The sequence below is a fragment of the Telmatherina bonti genome (genome assembly GCF_933228915.1).
Source record: "Telmatherina bonti genome assembly, chromosome: 14".
NCBI lineage: Eukaryota > Metazoa > Chordata > Actinopteri > Atheriniformes > Telmatherinidae > Telmatherina > Telmatherina bonti.
Window position 1 is genome coordinate 22,295,865 of NC_136612.1, and position 24,380 is coordinate 22,320,244.

At 36.3% G+C, this 24,380-nt stretch overlaps 1 protein-coding gene across 1 annotated transcript; it reads left to right on the forward strand.

Annotated features, from left to right (window-relative positions):
• Positions 1-6,073: 6,073 nt before the first annotated feature.
• LOC306765582 (nuclear GTPase SLIP-GC-like) lies at positions 6,074-24,363 on the forward strand (the record flags this gene model as incomplete). The annotated part of the gene is made up of 17 exons (XM_079253064.1): positions 6,074-6,111; positions 6,716-6,932; positions 7,059-7,283; positions 7,793-7,897; positions 9,034-9,231; positions 9,323-9,498; positions 13,434-13,524; positions 14,301-14,388; positions 15,960-16,081; positions 16,627-16,781; positions 17,623-17,740; positions 17,936-18,044; positions 18,141-18,274; positions 18,463-18,541; positions 21,545-21,624; positions 21,964-22,093; positions 24,245-24,363. 17 exons carry the CDS (start codon positions 6,074-6,076, stop codon positions 24,361-24,363), a joined length of 2,184 nt encoding a protein of 727 aa, XP_079109190.1.
• Between the last annotated feature and the right edge of the window lie 17 nt (positions 24,364-24,380).

A 24,380-nucleotide genomic window follows, 5' to 3' on the forward strand; every position in this document is an offset into this window, starting at 1 on the left:
TGAATGAAATGTAAACTCAGTCGTATAAATTATTAACATAATCTATACTGCCTTTTGTCTGCTAATTGCTGAGATTGGCTCCAGCCCACCGTAACTCTGAAATGGATTAAGCAGTGATTTAGAGAATGACTAAATTAATAAAATAAAAATCTAAGTTAATCTCAGGCTGCTTGAATGTCATGGCTCTGTCTTCCCGTTTCCACCTCTGAAAAGCTTCACGTGATTTTATTTGCTTGAAGCCACCATGAGCTTGCTTGAAGCCACCGTTTTTGGTTCTTAACTTTTATTTCTGTGAGGGAACGTGATGTATTTGATTGCAGTTTAATTAGATCCATTGTTTTTTGTTGACTCACTGTTGCTATATGCATCTCGTGGCCGTTTGGCTGTTTGCATGTGTGTTCATCTGAGCACACTGACCTTAAATTTACTGTAACATTTGAAACTTTATGACCTTCATCAGTCAATCATCACTTGGGACCCTAAAAACACCCTAAAAATGTCATTCATTCATGCACTTATAAGCACTTGTTTACTTCATGACATACCACGATCATGAGCTCTCTGGTAACTACACTTAAGTCAGAGGAGTAAATAAAACATAGTTTTTTTTACCTCATTATCAGGTTCTGACCTAAACATACCTTTATCCTGTTGAAAAAAAAAACAGCAAAAAAGGTACACTTTGTTTTTGTCACTTATTTACCGACTTTTTAACTTTAACTCATAAAGACACCACATACACTGATGCGCACACACACACCTGTACCTACCGGGCTGTTGTCACAAGGACCAGTACGCCACCAGCAACACACGCGCAGTATGGGGTAGCAGCTGCATTCCCGACATTCAAGCTGCAGTCAGCATGTTATTATGGGTGCACACCTGATATTTATGCTAAAGCTATCGTGAATGGGCAGTTTACTGACTGTCGGTCACCATGGTTTTTTTTTTTTTTTTTGATTGATAAATTTTCAATACAAACTGTTAGGCACATAACAGTTAAAAAAAAAAAAAAAACTAACAAAAAAAAAAAACACATTGCGTCCATTCGATTGAGTAGAAAAGTAAACATACAATTTGAGTCAATAAGAGAAATAAAAATAAAATAAATAAAAGGAAAACAAAGTAAAATACATCTCATACTTCCAGGTCAAGGGTCAGTTAAATTGTAATTTTGTATTTGATTTAGGAGCTCTATTGCATTCTTTGATTTAATAAGTTTTACAGATTTATAATATATTTTAAACTGATTAATAAAACCTTTAAATGCAGGTGGGGATTTGAAAATTGTTGAGTTATGTATGTAATGTTTTGCTAATATAAGGATAACATTCACCAGCAAGTTGACAGATTTGTTTTCCAAAACCATTCCATATAAAATATCTACATGTGATTCTAATTTAATTGGTATATCCTTTCTCTCCAACCACAGCTGTATCTGGGACCAAAAGCTTCGAACACATTGACAATCATTAAAAATATGACATGTGGTTTCCACTCCTTCATTTTTACAAAAACTACATTCATTTCTATCGAAATTAAATCTTAGCCTTAAAAATTCACTTGAAGGATATATGTTGTTTATAATTTTAAAATGAATTTCCCTGGATTTTGGAAGTATAGGATACTTTAAATATTCTGTTTTTAACTTTTTAACCTTTAAGATCTTGGGTTCTACTGTACTGTTTTGAATAAAGCTCATCTGTTAGTGTTCGTCTAATGAACTTGTTATTACATTTTTTGTCAAAAAAAGTATATCACCTATATAAAAATTTGGAAATCTGCTTATTGAGTTGGAGTGAATAACCACTTCTTTAGCTAATAGCAAGAAAGGTTTTGGAATAGCATTAACCAGACAAAAAAACTGTTTTGGGTGACAGAAAAAGTTCCACTTCATGCTAAAGTCATTATATGAAAGCATGTTACCACTTGAGTCCAACAAGTCCATAATACACCAAATATTTCTGTCCATCCAGTCCTTGTAGTATAAAGACTTTTTTTATATAAAGAATGTATCTGTTGTTCCAAAGCGAAGTGGTATGCGGGGTGAAGTTATGTTTGTACAGCATCTTCCAGTAAATAAGTACTTGCTGGTGAAAACTAGACAGTTTAATATTTAATTTTTGTACCTCAAAATCACATTTTAATAAAAAACTGTAAACCTCCACAAGATGCAAAAATATTGTTGGGAAATATATGCCAAAAGTTTTCTGGATTTTTTAAAAATGATTTTAACCAATTATTTTTTATTGTGCCATTCATACATTCATAATCAATAGCTTTAAGTCCACCATGTTCATAATCTTGAAGCAAGTCCGCTTTTTTTAAATAGTGAGTTTTGTTATTCCAAATAAAATTAAAATTTAGTTGATTTACAGCTTTAGTAAATGATGGCTCTAAAGCTAAAGAGTATGTAGGATGAAGAATTCTAGAGATACCATCATCTTTGGTGAGTAAAATACGACCAAAAATTGTAAGATCTCTTTGCAACCAAAGATTATATATGTTCTTACATTTGACCAGTTTATTTTCTAAGTTTTCTAAATGTCTGTCTTTAGAGTTTTTAGTTATATAAATTCCTAAATATTTGACATTTTGTTTGACTGCAATATTTTGTATGGATTTATGGGGACAATGTTTAATTGGTAAAAGTTCACATTTATCTAAATTAAGAAATAAACCAGAGGCTCTGGAGAAAGTGTCAATTGCCTGCAGAGCTATAGTAATTTGCTTGTCATCTTTAAGAAAAAGAGTAGTGTCATCTGCATACTGACTTATTATTATGAGTTCTTGACCAAAAATTTCAATTCCTTTCAGAGTCTGGATATTTTTAAGGTGAATAGCCAGCAGTTCAGCAGCTAAAATGAAAAGCCCTGGACTGCAAGGGCAGCCTTGAATTACACCTTTGTTTAAGTTAAATCGACTCGTGTTACCATGGGATAATGACACAGAACTATTTCTGTCCTTGTAAAATACCTGCATTGCATTGATAAACTTTGACCCAAACCCAAAAATTTGCAAAGCTTTTGTTAAGAAAGAGTGTTCTAAGTTGTCAAATGCCTTTTTAAAATCTAAGAAAAGCATAAAGCCATTATCACGTGTAAAACCTTCATAGTCTAGTAAATCAAGCACTAGGCGGATGTTGTCATGTATAGATCTGTTTTGCATGAATCCCGTCTGAGTCGTATTAATGACATCAGGGAGCGTAGCTTTAAGCTTTGAAGCATATACATGGGATAAAATTTTATAATCATTATTCAAGAGTGTAATAGGTCTAAGATTGTCTATAAGTTTTTTATCCTTTCCCGGTTTTGGGATAAGAACTATTACTCCCTGCTTCATTGTCGGTGGGAGGTTTTGGTTTTCAATTGCTTCCCTCAATACTTCAAGTAACATTTCTCTTAATTCTGTCCAAAAATGCTTATAGAAATTTGAAGTCAGGCCGTCAGAACCTGGGGATTTGTTTAGTTTTAATTTTTGAACAGCTTTATCCAATTCATTCAGAGTAATATTAGAGTCACAAAGCTCGACTGCTTCATTTCTTATTTTTGGGATGTTATGATTTTTTATTTTATTAAAAAATAATTCAGAATCGGTTGATGAGAAACTAGATCTATAGAGAGAGGTGTAGAATAAGGTGATTTCTTTAGCTATCAATTTAGAGTCTGAGCATTCATTACCATTAATCAGTAGTGACTTAATTTCATTTTTCATTTGCCTGCCCTTTTCTAATTTATAAAAGTATGAGGAATTCTTTTCTTCGAGCTTCTTCGATCCATTTGGCTTTAGATCTAATAAATGCTCCCTTTGCTTTATTTTGGTAAAACGTATCTAACTGACTTTGAAATTCTAAAAGTAATCGATTTTGGTCATTTGATGGATTAGTAAGACTACATAGGCTGTTTATTTGGATGATTAACTCTTTTTCTCTTTTTTTCTTTATTTCAGCAAGCTTTTTACTGTAACTAATTGCATATTGCCTTATTTTATATTTCAAAAACTCCCATTTTTTACAATTAGTTTCAAGGTCTATGTCATTTTTAGCTTTTTTAATCATTGCGCTCACTGTTTGGCAGAAATCATCCTCTAACAGTAGCGATGAATTCAATTTCCAGAATCCTTTATTTCTTTTAACAGAGGTTATAGGTTTAATTTCTAGTGTAATAAGAGAATGATCTGTCAATGGAGCTGAATCCATTGCTACTTTTGAGATGATATTGCATAAACTGTTATTGACCAACCATAAATCAATTCTAGATTTAGCAGCTCCATTGGGTTTAAACCATGAGAATTGCTGTGTATCCCCATAGGTTTCCCTCCAAATATCACTTAGATTTAGATCAATGCAGAATGTTTGAATTAGTGTATTATAGTGATTTTGACTATATTTACTTGGCCACCGATCTAACCACTCATCAGGCACGCAATTAAAATCACCTCCTGTAATTATGAGCTCTGTGGGGTATTTGTTTTTTAGCTCTAAAATAGTTTCAGCCACTTTAGAGAGCAGTTCTTTATTTTGTGGAGGATTATTGTAACCATAGATGTTAGCAATAATCATGAGAGAATTATCAATGCTCATAACTATAACAATCCAGTGTCCAAATTCATCTTTTTTGATAGATGTAACTGATCCAGTACAATTATTCAGTAAAATTGCTACTCCAGCAGATTTTGAGGTGCCGTGACTATAGTAGATTTTGTCCCCCCCATTGATTATTCCAAAATTTTTCATCATTGGAAGTTGAGTGTGTTTCTTGCAAAAAGTTAATTTGAGCTTTCTGACTTTTACAGAAGAGAAAAATACCCTTTCTCTTGACCCTGTCTTGTAAACCTCTAGTATTTAAAGAAGAAAATAAAACATCACTTTTAAAGAACATAAATTAAATAATATAAAAATAATATACATAAAATATAAAAATAGAAATATGTATTTGTACACGGAATTAGCTTTGTAACTGTGCTAATACCACCAAAAACATCTTTTAACAGTTAGCTGAACAACAAACTTTTAGAACAATAGGCATTTATCTGGTTTTACCCGAGTGTACTGAACAGTTCATATCATTCTATATTTTTCATCCAGCCGCGGTGACCCGCTTTCCTTCCACATAAGCGTAGGGACCCTTGAATGCCGTCTTCTTCCCCTCCTTCCGCGCCTTAGCGATGATGGGCCACACAGCATCCCGTGCCAGCTTGTCCTCCTTGGTCATGTCCTCCACAAAGCGAATCTTCAGATCATCACACACCTTATGCTTGTATGATGCTCTCCATATCGCGTCCCGGTCGACCCTTTTCACGAACTGCATTATGACTTGCTGTGGCTTGCCGTCGAGTTTTCTCCCGAGCCTATGAACCGTATCAACTGTCTTCTCCATCTCCGATTCAAGTTGAGGTGAAATACGGCACAACAGGTTGATGACATCCTGCCTTATGTTTTCACCTTCTCGCTCTTTGAGCCCGTTGATCCGAAGGTTCCACCGTCTTTTATATCTTTCAACATCTTTGACTCTCTCACGCAGCTCGTTGTTTTCCAGGGTTAACTCGGCCAGCGCACTTTTCATGTCGGCCATTTCTTTTTTTACAATCATCAATCTCTGCCATGTTGAAAGCAATGCTCTCACTGTGCTCTTTAATAATAGTGGTCATTTCATCAAGCTTCCTGTCTTGCTTGTCAAAACGCTCAATAGAGATTGTAGAGATGTTTGAATAGCTACCAGCAGCGTAGTGTTGGAAAGTTCTGCCTCATCAGTCATCTCACCGATTTTCTGTTTCTTCAACGTCTCACCTTTACTCGGAGTTGTTGGCGGGCGTTTGGTGATAGTTTCTTTTCCTCCTTTTCTCGGGGATTTGGAGGCCATCACAACATTAAAATTAGTGTCCGTTGATTGATAATGCAGTTAGAGTTTATATGATTTGGTATATCAGGTAAGTCGAATAAAATTTGCTAAAGTCTGTGCCCGCTAACTGTAGAGCGTCTACTCAGTCCGCCATCTTGCCGCTCTCCAGTTCAGATAAAATCTGTCGGTCACCATGTTGGTGAATCATGTGGGTAAACCGATGCAACGTCCGCATGGCGCTTAAGAAGCGGACATGTGTTGCAATCCGGCAGTGACGTCGTCGTCACACGCAGCACTGAAACGCTGCATCGCAGCATATTATTGTGTTTATTTTCTCTGTGTCAGGATGATTATTGTGATGTTGGGGTTTGTTGAATGTATATTTGTTATGGATTGTGTCAGTACATTTAGTTGTGAAGCAAAACAACTGTTATTTAAGAAAAACCTAATTTCCACTGATAATTGGGAAGCTTCATGTTGTGCAAGGAGCTTTGGGTATAAAAGGAGCTCACTCTGACTTGTTCAGTGTGGCGAGTAGGTTGGCTTGTGTTGCAGAGCTTGAGTTTAGAGATTGTATGGTGAGAAACCTGTGCAAATACTGTAAATATTTTGTAAATATTGTACATATTGTTGCACTTGGAAGGAGTTGGAAATAAACCAACTCAAATGAAACCACGACCTTGCCATCATCAATGGGAACAGCAGGGAACCCTGTGACAATTATTAATAACAATAATTATTTTTGTGAATGAATACAAAATCAACATGCAACAACAAGTATATGCTTCATGGACCATTCCATTCCTGATTTTCTTGCCTATTGTGAGTGTTTGTGTGTTGTCCAAATTGATCAATATTGTTTGAATTGTTGACAGGACTAAAATCAGTGATTTGGAGACCGATAAGAGGGAGCTGGTTGGTGTGTTTGGCAGAACTGGATCTGGGAAGAGTTCGTTGATCAGTGCTGTCATTGGGGAGGACACACTTTTGCCCACTGGCAGTGTCAATGCATGTACCTCAGTCATGATTAAAGTACAGGCCAACACACACAACCTGAAGTATGAAGCTGACATTAAATTCATTACAAATGAGGTGAAGTTAACTCTTAATATGGTTATTCTGTTTTACAGCTAATCTAATCTGGAAAATGTCCGATTCTGTTTACCATTATAGTCAGGACACTGATAACCATTTTTTCTTTTCTTTTTTTTTTAATAGGAGTGGAAAGATGAAATTTCGTCAATAAAGCTCAGTATGGATGATCCCGATGAGGACAAGGAAACTGATCCTGATGATGATTATTCTGACACCATTGACAAGCTCTCAGCCCTTTATGGAGATGAATGGAAAGATAAAACTCCTAAGAACCTCATGAACAAAAAATACTTCAAAGAAATTCCAGAATTCCTCCAGAACAAGAAGAAAACTCTGACATGCGATTCAGTAAGACATCCAAATATAGATTTGTATTTTCTTTTGTACTTAGCTAACACCTAACTTAAGTAACTCATGGACTCATCATATACATGTAGGGCAGTTGCCTAAGAAGGCCGGTAGATGGCGCGCTGATACTGTCTAGTCATTTGCCCTGACTGTTTAGTATGCTTCCGTAGCAGCGCCATCTTGAGTTAATGTGTATTGTGTACCATCATAAGGTGAGCAGCAGAAATAATGCTCTCTTAAAATGTGGATGTTTTGTGATGGGTAGCCTATCCTCCTGGCAGCCTGTTTGGCTGGGGTGTTTAAACACGCATATGCGATGTTCAGCAAGATGTTCAGGGTTAAAAATGTTAATTTTATTTGTGTTCGCATAAATGTGTTGGCTGTGGCTCTCGCTAGCTTCATGTCGGCTACATTAGCTCTTGTAGGTTGCTGGGCTGCCGGCCCACTGTGAGTCTTTGTTATGATTACATTTTGATCGTGAGTTAATGTGTATTGTGTCCCGTCATAAGGGTGAAGCCGCCGATACGACGCGACGAATAAACGGCCCGGTCCGAGCCACAAATAGACAGCCGGCTGTGTCTGACTCGTCTCTCCGCCTTACACCGCAACGCAGAGTAACCGCGCGTGGAGAGGCGCGATCCCCACGCAGGCGGGGTTACATACATAATGCAGCAACCAGATATGGGCAAAGCAAATAATATATTTACTAAAGTAGTTAAACTAGATCATTTATATGCAGAAAACATTGTGCATAATTTATTATAAGCACCAGAGCACATGTGTTTGATGATTGGCTTGACATGTGATGGCGTGTCTGTTATGTCAGGTCTTCACATTACTGTTTGGTCCTGATCAATCCACAGACTTTAGCTTCCTGTAAATGATGAGGTTAAAAATGAGCATGGTGAATATTTGTAAAACAGTGATGAAAAGGCTGTATGGAACAGATGGAGTGTGCGTCCAGTTTGGACATACAGCTATGCAAAATAGGTTGGATACTAGACACAAGGTCAGTGGCCTCCAGTTTTAGGGGAATGGAAGCAATTTGAAATGACTATTCAGCACTTTATAGATTTTTTTAAGTCTCAGAAGATCCAATGTCAGAGAGAAAGAAAAAGAAAGAAAGAAAGAGAACGAGCAAAGTAGAGTAAGATTCTTGTCGGTCAATTTTAACATAAAAAAATCCTTACAATCAAGACTATGATTCTCAAAATCAATCATTCTCATTAATCAGATTTTTAAAAAGCTGTGTAGCTGAAGACAAGTAGCCTAAATGTTACCAATAAGAGATTTAAAAAAAAAAAAAAAGACTATTAATAAGTTTAAAAAAAAAAAAAGAATATTTATGATATAGTTTCTATAAAAAAAAAACAGTCATGAAGGCTTTCACAAAGAATTACAAAAACACAAAAACTTAACACCGCAACAAAGGCTAATCAAATTGAAATTATCCTTGCATTTTGCAATGGATCCTTTTTGTCCTTGATGATTGTTCTTCTAACAAACTTTTTGTCTTTTTGTCTCCCTGGTAGTTGGTATAATAATAGACACGTTTAGTAAATATTGAAGTTTTGTGCTGAAGAGTGAGTAAAAATTTATAAGTTTTGTGAGTTTGATTGTACATATTTATGATATAACTGATTTTGTTATTGTTTTGCACATGACTTGTTTTTTTTGCAAAAGTTTGAACACTATCAATGAAGTTGATATAAAATTGACTTTTACTTCATTTTACACACTATTTTTGCAGGCTCTGGAGTTATCTGCAAAATTGGTCAAGTACACAAAAAATGACGCAAAAGGAAGAGAAGTTAAGAGGTGGTACTGGCCTTTGGTAAAGTGTATGACCATCAGGGTGCCAAAGAATGATCTTCTCCAGCACGTCACAATTGTAGACCTGCCTGGAAATGGGGACCGCAACAAGAGCAGGAATGAAATGTGGAAAGAGGTACCTTTTATTCATCTACTGCAGTTTATAGATTCATTCAGAATTTGTAATGTTTTTAACTTTTTATGCAAAACGTAACACATCATTACAGATTGTCGGCAGCTGTTCTGCTGTGTGGATTGTGGCTGGCATTGATCGCGCTGCATCAGAAAGTGAATCTTGGGAGATCCTTAAAAATGTCAGCAATCTCCATCTCCTTGGAAATGGTGGGGCATGTCAGCACCTTCACTTTATCTGTACCAAGTCTGATGTCATTGGAAATATTCGGTAAGTAAATTGCTGTGTTGAAAGTACATAGTGAAATGTAACATCTAAGCTATAAAAATGAATAGATGTATATACAACAAAGGTTTTCTAAAAATGGAAATTCTATGAAAATTTTTCATCTACATTTTATAAATAGCTGTAATTTTCCAAGTTTCCATCAGGCCTCCCTCCTATCTATCAATTTATAAAAGACATCCACAGTTTCATAAGTAACCTCCCTCTTTAACTACCACAAAGGCAAGATGTGAAGTGTTCACAATGACAGTGGCCGAACACTACAGAACTCCCTAAAGCAGGGATGGGCAACTCCGGTCCTCGAAGGCCGCAGTCCTGCAACTGTTTGGAGTTTCTCTGCTGCAACACACCTGACTCGCATCAATGGGTAATTGGCAAACTTTTGCAGAGTTTGAGATCAAGCTCTGCACAAGTCTGCAAATTAAATCTGATCTACCGTTTATGCCCAAAATTCTGGAGAAAATAGTTTCAGCTCAGCTATATGCCCACCTGAGCAGAAATAATTCATTTGAAGAGTTCCTGTCAGGATTTAGAGCTCATCATAGCACTGAGACGGAATTGGTGAAAGTTACCAATGGCCTTCTTATGACCTCAGACAAAGGACTTGTGTCCATGGATTCTGTCACGTATCTTGCTTGATCTTAGCGCTGCATTTGATACAGTCGATCATAACATTCTGTTACAGAGACTAGAACAGGTGGTTGGAATTAAAGGAACAGCCATAAGATGGTATTTATTTGCTAGACTTCAGTTTGTTCATGTAAATGACAAGTCCTCCTCTCAAACTACAGTAAGTCATGGAGTTCCTCAAGGTTCTGTACTTGGACCAATACTCTTCACACTATATATACTTCTTTAGGCAAAGTTATTAGACAACATGGAATAGACTTTCATTGTTATGCAGACGATACTCAGATATACTTTCATTCATTCATTCATTCATTTTCTAAAACGCTTAATCTAATTCCGGGTTGCAGGGAAGCTGGAGTCTTTCCCAGCTGTCTTTTGGGTGAAGGCAGGGTACACCCTGGACAGCTCGCCAGTCCATCGTATCCATCAGATATACTTATCCTTTAAAACAAATTAAACAAATCGGCCTGATAGGCTACAAAATTGTCTCATAGACATAAACACCTGGATAACTAGAAATTTTCTTCTCCTAAACTCAAACAAGACTGAAGTAATTCTCTTTGGATCTAAAAAACTCACAGCTAAATTTTCCAGTTTTGTAATGAACCTGGATGGCATTACTTTAGCTTCCAGTGCTACATTGAGAAACCTTGGAGTTATATTTGACTCTGACCTGTCCTTTGGCCCACATATTAAGCAGGTTACTAAAACAGCCTTCCTTTATTTACGTAATATAGCCTAAATTAGAGACATTCTGTGTCAGAGTGATGCAGAAAAACTGGTTCATGCTTTTGTTACTTCAAGACTAGGTTACTATAACTGTCTATTACTGGGCTGTTCTAAATATGCCCTAAAAAAGCCTTCAGCAGATCCAGAATTCTGCAGCCAGAGTCCTGACCAGAACCAGCAGGAGAGATCATATTTCTCCAGTTTTAGCCTCTCTTCATTGGCTGCCTGTTGAATCTAGAATAGAATTTAAAATCTTTCTCCTCACATATAAAGCCCTCCACAACCAAGCACCACTATATATCAAAGACCTCATAGTTCCTTATATACCAAGCAGAGTACTTCGTTCCCAGACTGCAGGCTTATTTGTGATTCCTAGAGTCTCAAAGAGCCGAGCAGGAGGCAGAGCCTTTGGTTATCAAGCTCCTCTCTTACGGCGTGTTCAGACCAAACGTGTTTTGAGTGTCAAGAGTGTCAAAAGCGGCAGTTTTACATGTAGTCTATGTGGAGACGCGGCCAGGGGGCGTCAAGCTTTCTCGCGTCGCGTTTTGAGCGTTGTGAGCATCAAAAGCCAGAGATGGAAAATCTGAACTTTGGCCGCTTGACGCAGGGCGTCAACCAATCAGCGATGAGCTCGCAGCTCCTGGAGGATTTCTGTTGTGAACCCAGACACGGGGCTGGGACGTCCTACGACAGTGTTCCTCATCGAATGCGGCTCACTTGCGACTTGTGAAGCAGCCACTGGCTTTCTGAAAATGCTATCTAAACAAGTCATTATGATCCTCAAGGGTGCGGTTCTCTCCACAAAAAAGAGCTGCAGGCTACTTGCAGAAACTTTGTTGTCGTAACAGCCCTAACGGACCCTGTCAGAGTTGCCAGTTTTGGTGGATTTCAGCTGCTCCAAACTCTGCCAAAGAGCTGCTCTGTCGGTAGCTCCGTATGTATAATGAAAAAGACCCCACCCACATTCCGGAGGCATGATTGTATTTTCACCAATACAATGCATAAGAATACCATTACTCCGTGCAATATTTAGGATAACAATTCCTTGCTAAAAAGCTGAATGTTACTGATTTGGCAACGTAGCAGGATACATAGCGTGGCAACGCTTTGTTTGCGGTGATGGTTGCTAGCTCTCTGCTGAGTTGTTGCATTAACAGCGACTATCAATGCCCTACGACGATGTTCTCTAGCTTTATTTATTAAATAAAACCATGCCATCTTGCTACTGCACCACCATCATTCAAACTGACCGGAAGGAAAGCTCCGCCTTTCCCTCCTCTCTTTTCCACAGCGTTTTTGCCGCTCGCTCCAGACAAGCGGCAAACGTGTCAGGAGCGTCAGGAGCATTTTGGGCGTTGGACACAAAACTGGCTGTTTAGTGACCAACGTCGAGCGATCAGCGTCAAAAACGCTCAAAACATGTTTGGTCTGAACACACCGTTGTGGAATAAGCTCCCAGTTAGTGTTAGGGAAGCAGACACCCTCCCCACCTTTAAGACAAGGCTGAAGACTTATCGTATTGATAAGTCCTATAGCTAGGGATGGTTAGCATCCCTTAGTTATGCTGCTATAGGTTTAGACTACTGAGGGACATTTCCTGATACACTGAGCTTCTTTCTCTCTCTCTTTATCTCTCTTTTGTCACCCCCCCTCCCCAAGAACACTGATGGCTGCCTGTCCTTGAGCCGGTTCTGCCGGAGGTTTCCTTCCTGTTAAAAGGGAGTTTTTTTTCCTTCCCACTGTCGCCAGTGTGCTTGCTCAGGATGGGAGACTGAGTTGGACCTCCAACTCAATCTGTTGGTTTCCTTGCAGAGTTTGAGATCAAGCTTTTCACAAGTCTGCTAATTAAGTCTGATGTGTCAACACTTACAGGACTGCACTGGAGTTGCCCACTCCTGCCCTACATCACTTGGTTTTACGTAGCGAGTAGCGAGTAGTGGTGCATCTGATGTAAAGAAACAGGAGAGAGCAGGCTTATAAAAATATGAAGTTTACTCTCAAGCAGCTCCTAAAGAAACAACAGTATGAGTAAAAAAAATTTGTAACACTTTATAGGGGCCACAAAATTTGCTTAGCTACTCAGAAACTACTGGGGAATGAATACGGGACTTATGATTCATTTGCTGTAACAAACTTCCAATTCACGCTTACATCTTCAGAGTTTTGTCCAGACAGCTGCCAGGTTGCGATCATATGATTTTTGTCAGCATTCTCCTGCTGCTTTGGTTTCAAACTCAAACTCACTGTGAAAACCTAGAAAAAGAAGTCTCTGAATATTATGGTTTAAGAATCCAGAACCCAAAACTCAGCCAACAAGGGAGGTTAAACAGATTTATTGAAATAAAGATGGTGTTGAAGGCAGTCCTGCTTAGTCTGATTGTCAGGAGGTCTGGAACACAAAAGACAGAGGTGAGCCAAAAACCAGGGGTGAGAAAAATGGAGAGACAAAAAAAAAAAAAAAAGAATGTTTACCAGGAGATGGGGGAATAGGCAGTCTCAGAGTGGTCCTCTTTACTTTAAAAGGTTTGCAAATTTTGAAGCATCACTATGTATTCCTACAGTTCAGAAGATGCTCGTACTCACATTCTGGAGAGAAACGAAGACGCCAAGAAGGAAGTGAGGAAGGAGTTTAACAAGCTCGAAAAACCAAAGGTGAAGTTTTAAACCATACTATTAAAAGGAAAAATAAGACAAAAGTCTGCACAGCTTTTATGAGTCAATGTAACTATAGGTCCAAGTCAAGCTACATTAAAAAGATCAGTCAAAATGCAAAGGACTTATGTGTCCCATGTTGAAGTGGTTGAATAGATCAGTAATCAGTATTACTCAGCAGGGGGTCCCACCTGAAGAAATTAAATCAGCAGACTGAAATCAGCCAGCATTGGCACAGCTCCACTAAAGACAAAAGCTGGAGGAGTTAAATCCATATGACTGGAGAAATGAGTACACAAAACAAGTGAAAAGGATTTATAGGAAAGCAACAGGGGAAAAAGACCATTTACATTGCAATAATATATCAACAGATCAAACACTACAATAAAGCAGTAACACAGTCAGTAACCCTCATATGTTCACATTTGCATTCTGTTAGATAAGGAAACTGACTGGGAGTTTCTGGGGAATGGGGCGTTGTAGTGTGTATGTGTCTGAGAGCATCATCACGTGGGTGTTTCTAAATTACTTTGACATGAAAAGACTTGTGGTATTAATTTGTAAAATGGATATCTTTTTATATAGACTGTGTTGGTTTTATGTCTAAAAAGGTTTATTTTAGTTAAGTCTTAATTTATATTGATTTGAAAAAAAATGTGCAGCTGGTTACTTGACTTCTTCAAGATCTTGTGATTTTTTTCATTTACATTGTTCTAACAAAATGTCTTGTAAAGATTATTACTTCAGCTTGTTTGTAAACATTTCCTTTCCTGTAGAAAGACTTTGGTGATGACAGTTTCAAAGTGTTCACAGTGAGCTCCAAAGAATTTCTACAGGAAGTAGTTCTACAGAAAAAGGACACCGGTGAGTGAAATCTTTCAGTTCTGTCTGGAAACTTTGCATTTGCACAAAATGTTTTTACAGGCATGATTGCTTGCCTAAATTTGTACTGTTAACAGTGTGGCTCCACTTCGGGCTGGCAAAACTTTTCTTTTTGTTTCCTCTCCTCATAATGGATAAAAGAGGGGGTGACCCTTCCTGGATCCCCAGTTGACCAGGGGAATTGTTTCTAAACCCCTATAAAATGAGCAATGACACATAACTGTACATAATGTGCTCTCAGAATTTCTTCTTATAGTTATTGTAACAACATCCTACTGACCCATTTTTGTGATATCACTATGACACAGCATTTCACCTGCATCATACCGCTGAACTGTACCATTGCAGGACACTTTCTGCATAAAGCAGAGGAAATTAATTGAGCTACACCAATTCCAACCTGCTCAATTACTCTGGATTTGGACCCCAGGCCTAAAGCCTCATTCCAGTGTTTATTTTTCTCTCCTTCTCAACTAGATTCCCCATGAAAACCACTATGATGGTCTTTTCTAGACTCATATTTCAGATTATACAGTTTTATTTGTCTTTTTTGTCCATGTAGAAAACTTATCGATTACTGCGTCCCCAATACAAAAGACTTTTGGTTTATCAGATACAGTTAAAGTAAAAGCTACGACAGAGTTAAAAGTCACCTCTTTGTTTGAAGGCTAGAAATTAGAAATAAAGTAAAAATGAAAAGATATTTAAATATGGTAAAATAAAGCTGGATTACATGGTACTCATGCAAATGTTGTGTTTAAGTATTACAAAAATTTAAAAAAGGTTAAAAAAAAAAGAAAAAAAGGCCAAATTCAAAATAAATGGTGTCATTCAAATAATGTCAAATAAAACTAATTTCTAGTTCAACCAACTGAGTTGATCCTTTTCAGGTATCTCAAGTAACTCATGCATTTAAAAAAAAAAAATTCTTAGCTTAATGAAGGGACATCTGTCGTCTTGCGCGACACTTCTTCCTCTGTTGTTTGTAGTTTGTACCTCAACAATGCATACAGGGTGGTTTGTCTTTTCCACAGGTGCACAAACACTTTGGTCTAACCTCTCCATGCACCTCACACCCATCGTTTGGCCTACTCATGTGTCTTGTTAGAAGTAAAATGAACGGGTGTCACTTCCTTTTCTTCTTCATGGTTCTACTCTGTTCAGGGTCATTTCCCACCTTCTGACACGTTGCAAATATCCTGCAAACACTCTGTTCAGCATTAGAAACTTTTTAACTCATTTTAATAGCAAATTCTTGAAGCTGTTTTGACCTTCTATAATGTCTCAACAATATTATAAGCAAACAAGATGATAGAAATAAAAGCTCACTAAGGTAACAGAACAAGGAGGATTATGATTAAGGATTTGATAATGTAGTAACCTAAGTTGAAAATGATAAGCATTTCATAAGGTAATAAAAACAGAAAGATTCAAATTATAAGCTTTCTATCAGGTAGCAAAATAATGACTGGGATTTTCAAAGTTAGTTCACTCAACAGAACAACATTTAATAATTTGAGTCTGACTTTTATAATTGTGCTGTATACTTACAGAAATACCCGAACTTCAGGACTTTCTGAAACATCTCAATGACTGTCACTCAGAGACATTAAACTATGTGTCTGGAGCTCATGGGATTCTCTCCCTGATTCAAGGGGCACGCAGTGGAGAAGCAGTAAGATAACAATCTTGATAATTATGGAAAAGGAGGATGAGAAGGAAAATTAATTATTTGAGCTTAATTATATATATATATAATTAAGCTAATTATATATATATATATATATATATATATATATATATATATATATATAATGAATATATATATTTATTAATACTGCTGGTTTCTTACATGCATTATTTCATTGTTTGTTAGATAACTTGAAGATATTCACAAACTTTAGCCACAATAATAGTAGATATCTGGAATTGGTTTTAACAATTTCTTTTTCTTTTGTTTTTCCAGACTGGTCAAAACAGTCTTGTTTGTAAAGAACTTGAAAAAAAGATTAATGATCATCATGGCTCGATTTCAAAAGGAAAAATGAGAAAAGTTTATGGAACTTTTGAAAAATGCCTCAGTGAAGGAGTGAAAAACTCAAAAAAGTCATGTGAAAATAAATTGAAAGCCGTCTTGAATCCAGCAGTACGTATTTTACTCATACACACTATTCCAAGTTTGATTTTCTGCATTTGTGTAAAATTTTGTTTTTTCTTCAGAGACAGTCTGGCAGAGGATTCCATAAAACACTGAAGTGTGTTGTCAACAATGGTGGCATTCATCAGCCCAAAAAAGGAAAACAAATTAATCTCAACATGAAGTTAGCGTCATTTCTGACTGACAGCATCGATGAGGAATTCAGGAAGACTTTCCCGTAAGATCTTATCAAGGGAAAAAAAAAAAAAAAAGACTTATTTTCAAATTATAGATATAATTGGATTAGTAAAGAAAAAAAACAAACAAACCATGAACTGAGGTGTATTGACTCCAGGGCTTTTGTACCACCCAGTCCACTTGCAATATGGTGTCTTAAGCTTGTCACATACTGCACAATAAGTAAAAAGTTTGTTCTTACTCGCAACGCAGCAAGAACAAAAAAATAAAAATAAATCAATAAAAAAATATGGTCATGTCCATGAATACTCCAGAAGAAGCCTCATGATGGGATGTCTGACCCAGTTATTAAGATAATTTGTCCATGGCAGCTTGTGCAGTGTAAATGTCATGTGTTGTAAATGTTAAAGTGCTTTCTCAAAAAGTTGATCAGCCCTTTTATTAAAACTATCTGTTAAAGATATGAATCTAACAGTGCCTCACGATTCAATTCAATTCCGTTTGGGGTGACATTTGATTCAGAATTGATTCTCTATGCAAACAGATTTTCAATTCATAATCATTACACTTTAGGAACAAAAGGTGCTAATTTCCCAAGTAGCTTAATTGTGATGTAAACATAAAAGCTTATGCTTAGGGAAGTCATGGTGCTCACATATCAGATTTTATAATAAGTTTATTTAATGTCTCTTGCATTGATGCTTTTCCTGAATTTTCAGTTGATACATAGTTCTCCAATAATTGAGGATAAAGATGTTCTAAACACACATACACATTGGACTAAATGTTTAAGAAATGAATGTGTGTGTGTGTGTGTGTGTGTGTGTGTGTGTGTATGTGTGTGTATATGTATAAATATATTTTTTTCCTGTTTATTTTAGAAATAAAGGAAACACTGGGCCATTCTTTGATTTCATCAACGAGTTTTCACTGGACACAGAGAGATTGATTAAACAGTACAGAGATGTCGAACTGCAACTGATATTTCTTAAAACAGAGGTAATGAATGAGAAAAGTTTTACTTGGTGTTAAAACTGTTATTTGATAAACCTGCTGAGGCACGGCTTTTCCACAGTATAGATGTAAATAGAAAGGAGGCAGAATACAAAAATGTTTGATTTGTTGATTTAAGGAAGGATCTGAAATAATGCTAATTCTAAGTATTAAACCATTCTTTTAATGATCTCTTTTCAGGAGGAAAGAATGAAGATAAAACTAATAAAGGAAATCCGCGACCGCAAGAAAGCAATCTACAACATTCTGACAGAGACCATTGAAAACAAAATGCAAGATTGCTACGATGGTAAGATATGAACTCTCCTCATAGAGCCAGTCATAACAACTCATGTTTACATCTTTTGTAACTCTGCATATAAATGTGTTCTAACCTTTCTCTTAGGAGCAGCAGAGTTCAAAGGAAAGCATTCATTGCAGAGCATGAGGAGCACGATTGAGAAACACGTGTTCGAGTTAAAGAACGTCATGTTTGACCAGGCTAAGGAAGATATGTTGACCCTGCTGAAGAACTTGATGGTATGTTACTTTTGTAAATTTAACTTAAAATTCAAAATAGTTCACACTTCATACACCTTTGTTTTTGTGTAGGTCTGAGTGGCTACTGAGCTCGGATTAAACATTGATTTTATGTGTGAAATGTATTTTGTTTTTGTGTTTTTCACATGATCACTTAAACAAATGTTAAAGATGTATCCCTCAATTAGGATTATATCTCAACAACTCTGGAGGATACCATGAAGGAATCAGTTGAGCTCTCACTGAAGACCGATGACTTGATCCCAGGTAAAACAAGTGTGGTCTGATGGTAACTGGCATTAAACTGGCATCCCAAATTATTAATTGGTACAGATGGAGAAATGTTCCTTAAAGCCTACAGATAATAATAATAATAATGATAATGATAATAATAATAGTAATAATGATGATGATAATAATAATAATAATAATAATATTATTATTATTATTATTATTATTATTATTATTATTATTATTAACTAGAAAAGGACACAAGAGCTCGCAAACCTCATCCAAAGTTCCTGGATCCAAACAGTTATCTGGATACCACCAAAATTATAATAGTTCTTCTTTTTTATATTTCCAACAACTCCTGAAATTTTCATGACTATTAGAGTTATCTTGAACACAAACACAAACAAACACCGGCACAAACATAACCTCTTTGACAGAGGTAATGAAAAACTTCCACAGAAACATAAACAACTCAGTTGTCTCTCTATTTGTGATGATGCAAAGAATGTGAATAATGGAACACTTCATCTCCTGTTCTAATATCGTAAAATGTATAACAACTGAATACACATAAAGAACACACCAGTGATATCTCATGTGTAGCACTAGCAATGCGGAAAAAAAGGAAGTGAAAAACACTAGAACTCCTGTGGTTACATCTTAATACATGTAATAAACAATAATTTCTAAATAAACTATATATAATTTTCAACATAGTGATTTAAGGGGGGTTCTAACCTGCAATACACTCTTAAAAGGGTTAATGAGAGACAGCATAAAGACTGTGCGTAAAGATTAAAATGAATTTAAACTTTAGGTTACTTTTATGTCACAATACCATTTAATTTTATAATTTTATAATTTTATCACAATACCATTAAATACCTGCGATGGACTGGCGACCTGACAAGGGTGTACCCCGTCTCTTGCCCGAAGACTGCTGGCATAGGCTCTGGTTCCCCCGCGACTCTTGGTCGGATAATAAATGAATGAATATAATTAAATACATCTTTAAATATGAACTTTCTTCCTCATTACAACTAGTAAAGATAAGTTTTAATTTTAGCATGTTCCAGCATTCCTTTATGTACCTATAATATTTTTATTTTTTCATATACACTCCTAATATAAAACAATTTTTTCACTTTCCAGAGTTTCGTTAAGTACTGTGAGATGAAGTTGAAAGAGAAAAATTGTGTAAAATAATTTATGTAAATTATTTAACACTGTGTATTGACACAAATAATTGTTTTATAGATGTTTCAGCGGAGCTTACGATGGTTCAGAAATTCTTTGATGAACTGAAAAGCATGCCAGAGGAAGAAAACTCATAAAATGGGTAAAACTTTTCTTAAGTGTAAATGACTTATGTTCTTTTATTTACTGATTTTAACCAGATTTATGTGAACAATGTTTTTAATTAGACTGATGTTCTTCTGTCAAACAGTTGCAGTGAAGTCAATACACAGCGATCCACAAATAAAAGGACCTGACAGTTTTTAGATAAATGAATGACTTTTGAATATTCAGATCTGAGTTTTTTTTTTCTCCAGTTTCTACATACACATTGATATGTGCTTAAAGATAACAGGAGTCATTTGCATGTTATTTCATTATTTTCATGTTATACTTACCTTTACAATTGATGCAAAATGGAAAAAAAATGATGAATCAAATGAGAGGCACTGGTTGTATGAAAACTTAGAATGTACTAGTCTCATATTTATTATAATCATGAGAAGGGAGTAGACATATGTTTTTCATGAACTGAAAAGAAAAATACAGGGCAGTTGAGAGAAGATGGGAAAATAAATAAAATAGCAATTACTAAATTCTTTTTGACCTGCTGAGAATAGAGAACAACACCATTGGAAAGAATGAATGAATGAATGAATTTCTATTTCACCAAATTCATCAATAATAATAAGCACAACTTAAAAGCTCTCTTTTCCACAATTGACCATTTATTTAATGCCAATTCTAACAAACTGCAAATAACTCCATCTGATCCACTCTGCATAGAGTTTGCTGACCACTTCAGAGGTAAAATAGACACTATCAGATGCAACTTTTTATCCTCCAATAATACTGTTTTTAGTCCATTGGAGTGTTTTTGCTTTCACCTGAGGAAACACTGGGTTTGCCCTGGTTAATGCTGTGATGCTTCACAAAGTTTTCTTCACTATCAAACCTGCCTCATGCATTTTAGATCCCATTGCAATTTCACTTTTTAAAACATTGTATGGATCTTTCAGAGAAAAGCTCTTGAACATCATGAATCGCTTTCTTCAGACAGGGGTCTTTCCTGCTGCCTTCAAAACAGCTGTCATGAGGCCCCCTGCTAAAGAAGAGCAATCTGCATTTTAGATTATAACAATTACTGATCTGTATCCAACCTACCATTTTTAAAGAAATTCTAGAAAAGCATATTCAACTTAAATTTTTAGATAGTCATATATTTTAGAGAAGTTTTGGTCTGGATTTAGGGTCCAACACGGCACAGAAGCACCACTTGTAAAGATCTTAAATGATATTAGGTGCAATGCAGATTCACAGAAACTAATAGTCTTGGTGCTGCTGAACCTTAATGCAGCGTTTGACACAGTGGAACACACTATTCTTTTAAGAAGACTTGAACATCTGGCCGGTCTTTCTGGTGCTGTTCACAAATGTTTAATGTCTCATGTACTAAAAATTTCTGGTTAGTCTGAATACATGCTCCTCAAAGATTTATAAAATAACCTTAGGTGTGCCTCAGGGATCAGTGCTAGGTCCAGTTCTTTTGAATCTGTATAAACTCATTCTTGGTGGTGTCATCAGGAGACATGGAATCATCTTTCATATTTATGTTCATGACACACAGCTTTATATCTCCATGACCTAAGTTTCATCCAACATATTAAGAATACCACAAAAATCATTATCATGTCAAAAACATGGCCAGATTGGCTCCTTGTGTGTTTCAGGGTTAATTCATAAAGGTTCTTTTACTAGTCTGTAAATGTCTTATTGGTTTTGGGCCTTCTTATCTTTTAGATCTGCTTTTCCTTTACAAGCTTTCACAGACCCTGGCATCCCCTGGCACTGGTCCTCTAATTCTTCCTAAAGTCAGGAATGTACCCATGGGGAGGCCTCCTTTCAATATTCTGGCCCCTCTGGAACAGCCTGCCAGAGGACCTCAGGGCTGCAGAAAACATTCATGTTTTTAAGAACAGGCTTAAACCTCACCTCTTTAGTTTGGCTTTTACTTAGTAATTATTGTCTTATTGGGGATATGTTATTTGTTTGTTTTAACTTGGTTTCTTTTAAGGACGTTTTACTTGATTTTAATATGAGTGATACTTTATAATTGATATTACTGATTATTTTTCCTTTTTAAAAAATTGTTTTAGTCTTCACTGTTTTAGTATTTTTATGTATTTGATCACTTTTGTGTATTTTCCGATGTTCCTCAGTGGGAGCCCTCTGGTCCTGGTGTCACGTGGGCCATGGCTGCAGCCTGCAGGGGCACCATTCACAGCGTTGATCTTTTGACTAGTGCCTCTGTTGGTCTTGGTGGTTTGACTCCTGGTGCAGACGGCTCCTGTGATAATGTTTCCTTGCTGGGATTTTGTTGCTCAGCAACATATTACTCCAGGTGTATGTGTCATGATTAAAATGGGGTGTTGGAAATGGATGTTGGGTGTGTTTGTGTGAGTGTGTGGGGAGGGAATGATGGGTTATTCTTTTTAGTGCCATCAAAATCTGTAAAGCACTTTGTGCTTCATGTTATTGTATGAACAGTACTTTCTAAGTAAAGTTTGATTTGATGGTTGTAGAGATTTATTATTGGAAAAACAGTTGCTTTTCTTACCTGTTGGTGACAGTAAAATATGGATTAATATGTGAAACCTCTTCATTCGTTTGCTGGTACTTCTTGGTTTGATTTAGTTTCAGTCTGTGATGTTTCGACATGTTTGTAATTGAATTTAGATTGTTTCCAGAAAAAATAAAGACGTGCTCAGCTTCTGTATTTGTGTTCTTTAATAACAGGATGCATTTAATTTTTTAGGGTGAGCCAGGTCAGCCAGCTGAGTTTACATTTATTCCAGATATGACTATTTATTTAGGATGTGACGACTGCAGAACAATGCAGTACAAAGTGGAGTAACACATGAACAGAACTACAGTCATGCAAAACAACTTGTTACAATGACGACACTATTTAACAAGGTGGTCACACTTTACAATACGGGCCACAAAATTTGCTTTGTTACTCAGAAACTACCAATAAGAGACTAATTCAATAATGATTACCGAAGCTTTGTATTTCTGTCACATTGGATTGATTAGCTATTGATTAGTGAATGATTACATAATGATCAGTAAATCATAAAAAAGACAAAAACCCGACAAGGGACGAATGATTGATTATTGATTAGCTTTGTACTCCCATCACATCTGATTGAGTGATTATTACTGAAAATGATATTAGTTTGTCATGACTTTTTTCTTTAGCCTAAAAAGTACTATAAAACACAGTCAGAGGCAACTGAGTCATTGGGGTGGGATTACATATAACCTTATGCTTCTACCCACTCCTGAACATTTTTGTCATCTTTCATTTCTATTTTTTTCTTGTTTTTGTTTTTAGATTTCAATATGTTCAGATAAACTTTATAAACCAAAAATAATCATTCAATTCTTCATGTATTCATATTTGATGAGTACCTTACCTTTTTTCTGGTCCCAGGTTCAGATGTATCAAGTGAACAACAGAACCAAAATCTGTACCAGTTTCTTTTAAAATATTTTTTTCTCCTGATCAGCAAACACTCAAGTAGAAAGAGGATTTACAATGAGTAGTTAATCATTACTTTACCATTAACCAATCAGTACCGGTGCCTTTTGTGGCCCCTGAAGTAAGTTAAAGCTCATAGGGTAAATGAGCAAATTCTTGTTCTCAAAAAATGTGTCAGGATTAAACAATGTGGACCTCTGCATCATACAGTTTCAATGCACAACGTGGAGTCTAGAACATCATGACACACGGCTATGGTGATACCTATAACATAGTGGTATGATGGGCTGAACTTGCCGAACTACATCTGTGTATATTTGAAAATAATGCATGCTAGTTGATTTTTCAGTGACCATGGTATATGATTACTTAATCACCTAATTAAATACAGTTCTACTTTCATAATTAATAAGCTAAGAAATTATGATTGCATCGCACCACCAAATTTTTATATTTTTATTTGCCCAAACAAAGATGAACACACTAACATTTTTCATCAATAAAAGAGTCATTGTAAAATAACTAATTGCAACAATGCACAACTCTGATAATGATATTAGTTAGTCATGACTATTTTTTTTTTAGCTTTAAAAGTACTATAAAACACAATCAGAGACAACTGATTAATTGGAGTAGGATTGATGATTATTTATTTATTTATTTTTGGTTTAGAAAGTTTATTTGAACATAATGAAATCTAAAAACAAAAACATGTCATGGTTTGCTGTTTGAGTCTGTGCAGGTTGCCATGGGGACTCGAGGCGGAGTCTGGAGCTTCAATTGCAACCACCTGGAGCTCATCTTCCTGATTGATTATCCTGCTATTTAAGGACAAGCTGGAGCTCCAGTCTTTGCCAGATTGTCTCTCTTTACTGTGTGATAATCAGGCCTGTTCTAGCGCTTGTCATTTGACTCATAGCTCAAGATTTCATTTTTGTTTTTCTTTGCCTCCTCAGCCAAACTTCACCAACCTCTTTTGCCTGCCTGCTTGCCCTGCCTCAAACCAGGACCACCCCCCACAACCAGAGATCACACCCCGGTAACCTGCACTCTCATCAGAACTCCAGTTATCTGAGAAGTTCATCCCTGGCC